The sequence below is a fragment of the Seriola lalandi genome, unplaced genomic scaffold (genome assembly GCF_002814215.2).
Source record: "Seriola lalandi dorsalis isolate HSWRI2012SDOR001 ecotype SW California unplaced genomic scaffold, Sedor1 jcf7180002054459, whole genome shotgun sequence".
Taxonomy (NCBI): Eukaryota; Metazoa; Chordata; class Actinopteri; order Carangiformes; family Carangidae; genus Seriola; species Seriola lalandi.
Genome location: NW_019525012.1, coordinates 1 through 4,564, shown reverse-complemented (window position 1 = coordinate 4,564; position 4,564 = coordinate 1). Strand labels below are relative to the sequence as shown.

General features: G+C 39.5%; 1 protein-coding gene across 1 annotated transcript in view; it reads left to right on the top strand.

Moving 5' to 3' along the window:
- The window catches only part of LOC111658601 (uncharacterized), an 8,032-nt gene extending 3,526 nt beyond the window's left edge, over positions 1 to 4,506 (top strand). The window contains exons 6-12 of the mRNA XM_087175349.1: positions 6 to 809; positions 1,261 to 1,434; positions 2,219 to 2,392; positions 2,941 to 3,114; positions 3,365 to 3,538; positions 4,066 to 4,239; positions 4,369 to 4,506. Coding sequence (XP_087031475.1) covers positions 6 to 809; positions 1,261 to 1,434; positions 2,219 to 2,392; positions 2,941 to 3,114; positions 3,365 to 3,538; positions 4,066 to 4,239; positions 4,369 to 4,420 — 1,726 coding nt within the window. The 3' untranslated portion in view covers positions 4,421 to 4,506. The remainder of the gene's footprint in view (positions 1 to 5; positions 810 to 1,260; positions 1,435 to 2,218; positions 2,393 to 2,940; positions 3,115 to 3,364; positions 3,539 to 4,065; positions 4,240 to 4,368) is intronic.
- Positions 4,507 to 4,564: the final 58 nt, after the last annotated feature.

Here is a 4,564-nt window from a genome sequence, read left to right as displayed (position 1 = left end):
GGGAGGCTGGCGTTTGAACATCTGGAGAAAGGAAACATCATGTTCTACCAAGAAGACCTGGAGCAGTGTGGTCTTGATGTCACAGAGGCCTCGGTGTACTCAGGACTTTGTACTGAGATCTTCAGAAGAGAGAGTGTGATCTTCCAGAAAACAGTCTACTGCTTTGTTCATCTGAGCGTTCAGGAGTTTCTGGCTGCAGTCTACATGTTCCACTGTTACACCAACAGGAAGACAGAGGTCCTGAAGGACTTCCTGGGAGAAGACTTCAAACACTGGAACTCGAACCCCGAGTCTCTTTTCGGTAGGATTTCTAAGATTCTTGGAACAAATGACACCCATGACCCTTCTCTGGATGTCTTCCTGAGGGGAGCTATGGAGAAATCACTTGAAAGCAGAAATGGTCACCTGGACCTGTTTGTTCGCTTCCTTCATGGCCTCTCTCTGGAGTCCAACCAGAGACTCTTAGGAGGTCTGCTGGGTCAGAGAAAGAACAGTCCAGAAACCATCCAGAGGACCATCAACAACCTGAAGAAGATGAGCACTGATGATATCTCTCCTGACAGAAGCATCAACATCTTCCACTGTCTGATGGAGATGAAGGACCACTCGGTTCATCGGGAGATCCAAGAGTTCCTGAAGTCAGAGAACATACCAGAGGAGAAACTCTCTGAGATCCAGTGCTCAGCTCTGGCCTACATGCTGCAGATGTCAGAGGAGGTTATGGATCAATTGGACCTGAAGGAGTACAACACATCAGTGGAGGGACAACAGAGACTGATTCCAGCTGTGAGGAACTGCAGGAAGGCTTTGTAAGTCCAGATAAGATCATGAACATGGTCAATCAGAGTAGATTAGTAGTTAAGTTCAAATATACACACTAAACTTAATCATTCAGAAAATAGTGTTCGACTTGTTCATTGATTACTTGTTTATTCAATTGCTTGACAAAATTCTTGACAGTTGCTGTTGTTACTGCTGTGCTCAAAGTAAGATCTGTATCATTTTCCAGAGAAAATCTCTGATGTTGTAGACAACTGCATCTCTCCCTGCATTTCCTGTCTACCTCCACTATGCTATCCAATAAAGGCATAAAATGACCAAAAAAATAAATTAAAAAATGTCAGCAGGTATAAGAGAGTGATTAGAATTATTGTTGTCTCCCAATGTCAGAGAAAGTGAGAGATGAGACTGTTTTGCCATCAAATGCTTCAAGTAAATATAAAGTTTGTTCATAATGACATTTGTAATGTGTCGTGACAGACTTCCTGGTTGTGGACTCTCAGAGACTCACTGTAAAGTTGTGGCCTCGGCTCTTAAGTCTAACCCCTCCCATCTGAGAGAACTGAACCTGAATGGAAACAAGCTGCAGGATTCAGGAGTTAAGCAACTGTCTGCTGGACTGGAGAGTCCCAACTGTAGACTGGAGATTCTGAGGTCAGTTCACTGACCGGACCTTTCATCGTTTTTTGTATATATATTTAATTAAAATGCTACTGTAATTGTTAAAGTGCAAATCTGAAGACATTTTCATTTTTTAAAGAGATATTCCATCTTTCCAAATGGGTGAAAAATTGTATGCAAGACTTGCCTTTTAACTTACAATCAATCAATCAGACTTCATTTGTCTAGCATCTTTTGTACTGGTTAGTGTTATTCAGAATGCTTTAGAAACCACTGACAAGCTGATAATGTACCAATAAAATATAATATTAATAAGATCAAAATAACAATAACAAAATATAACATAACATGGTACATAAAAACATTTAAATTCAAGGAGATTAGGGCAAAATTCAGATTCTTTTTCTGTGTAAAAATACAAATTTTAAGTTCAATTTAAACTAATACAAGGCTTCAACAGTCTAAGTTTCACATTTCAAGTTAAGTATCATTGCGTTTTCCAGTGTTTCCTTGCTGAAGTATTGTGGTGACATTTGGATGTCTGTAGAAGGGTGACATTATGATGACCAACAAAAAAAGAATGACAAAGTCACTCTACTAGTTTTAGGGAAAAGCTCATTGATTAGGAAATATTTGTTTGGATTATAGATTATTTGCTTTGTTTTTTATATCTGCAGAGGAGGTTATATTTTCACTTACGTCGGTTTGTTTTTTTGTCAGCAGGATTATGCAATTGCGAATGTCTGTGACTGACGGTATGTACAGCCTGCAGTATTGCCATCTTAACATGCTTCAACATGTTTTATTCTTTATTCAGATTGGGTGCCTGCAGGTTGTCAGAGATCAGCTGTGCTTCTCTGACCTCAGCACAGAAGTTAAACCCCTCCCATCTGAAAGAGCTGCAGCTGAGTAGAAACAAGCTGCAGGATTCAGGAGTGAAGGAGCTGTGTGGTTTTCTGGAGAGTCCAGACTGTCGACTGGAGACTCTGGGGTAATTGATGTTTTGATTGTTACTATTGTAGATCTTATATGTTAAATTTACCATTGAACCCAATATATAAATACATAACCTACATTCATAAAATGATTAATGTCTTTGGTCCACATATTCTTTTTCATATAGTACTGAATGTACTCACAAAAGACTGTTGCCGTATTCCATAAAATGGAAATATTTTCGATGTCTTCAGCTCAATTTTGCTCTCATTCAACATTTGGTATATTTGGAAACTGAGTAGAAAGTGAGATACATTTCTGTGGATTTTTTCTACTTGTGTTTGGTTGCAGAATATGAGTTTGTATAGATGGAGCTATTGGTGGAGCTGCTAGATTTTAATAGTTGAAGCAGTAACATGTTGTCATTTATATTAATAACAGCTCTTTGTCACTTTTTGCATCCTGTTGGTTCAGTTGTTTGGAGTTTCCATTTTCTCAACTTCCACTTTCTAAACCGTCTTCAGTTCTGAACAGATGATGAAACACTGAATGTTTTCAAGCAGGAACTTTGTCTACTAAAGTTACGTTTCATTCTTTACTCAGACTGTGGTCCTGCAGTTTGTCAGAGATCAGCTGTTCTTCTCTGGCTTCAGCTCTGAAATCCAACCCCTCCCACCTAAGACACCTGGATCTGAGCTACAACAAGCTGCAGGATTCAGGAGTGAAGGAACTGTGTGGTTTTCTGGAGTGTCAAGACAGTAGACTGGAGAGTCTGGGGTAATATCACTGATTGTTGATATCGATTATTAATATTGATTGATTAATATTTTATTTTGTTGTTTACATGAATAGTTGTATCAAATCTGTGGTGACATTAGAATGATGTCTGTTGAATGCTGACATTATGATGAGCCACAGTAACAGAGGGACAAAGTCACTCTGCTCATTCTAGAGAAAAGCTCATTGATGGACATATCTGATTGGATTACCAATGATTTTTATCTACATGATTTATTTTCTTATTCAGATTGATGGACTGCAGATTGTCAGAGATCAGCTGTGCTTCTTTGACCTCAGCTTTGAAGTCCAACCCCTCCCATCTGAGAGAGCTGCATCTGAGTGAAAACAAGCTGCAGGATTCAGGAGTGAAGCTACTGAGTGGTTTTCTGGAGAGTTCAGATTGCAGACTTGAGACTCTGGGGTTAGTTCACTGATTACTACAATTATACATCTTATATGTTTAATTTACCATTTAACCCAATTTATTTACATAATTTGTGAAGGCCCTGGTCAAACTTTTATGTTTTGCCAGGAAACAGGAAGTGGTTTGTAACTCAACAATATATGGTCAAATCAGCCCCGAACTTAACATGTTTGATAAGAATTTTGGCCTAAAGATGCCAATACTACCTAACTACCACTACCACCTACTGGCAACAGTAAATGACAGTTTGTACACTTTGATGCAAATTTCCACCTGCTAGCAAGATGAAGTTGTAGGGCCTGTATGAATGTTGTGCTGACATTTAGATGATGTCTATAGAAGGCTGACATTATGATGACCCACAATAACACAAGGATAAAGTCACTCTCCAAATTTTAGACAGAAGTTCATTGATTAGGACATATCTGATTGGTTTGGTACAGTTCAAAGACATGCAAGTTAGGTTCATTGGTGACTCTAAACTGCCACATAAGTGGGTGTGACCTGTTTTATTCTTTACTCAGATTGTGGTCCTGCAGTTTGTCAGAGATCAGCTGTGTTTCTCTGGCCTCAGCTCTTAAATCCAACCCCTCCCATCTGAGAGAACTGGACTTGAGCGGAAACAAGCTGAAGATTTCAGGAGTGAAGCTCCTGTGTGGTTTTCTGGAGAGTCCAGACTGTAGTCTGGAGACTCTGAGGTCAGTAGAGGGTTGGAGTCAGCCCACTGATCTGGGATTATCACTGTTGGGTTTAATAAGATAACTCAAACAAAACCTGATAATTTTCAAATCACTTTGTACCCGTTGTGGTTGTGTTTGTCTCTACAGGGTAAACAACAGGGTGATTAAAGCTTCCAGAGACAAAACCCGTGAGTACTGAAATAGTGTCTGGCAATGCTAGTGCTCTAGCAACAGGTGTCAGCCAATCAGAAGAGAGGCCGTCAGGGGAGCCTGAGTGAATTTCACTGAATAAAAGCAACAGCTAGCATATCCATATCATAAACTAAGTTGACTTGGACGTGTT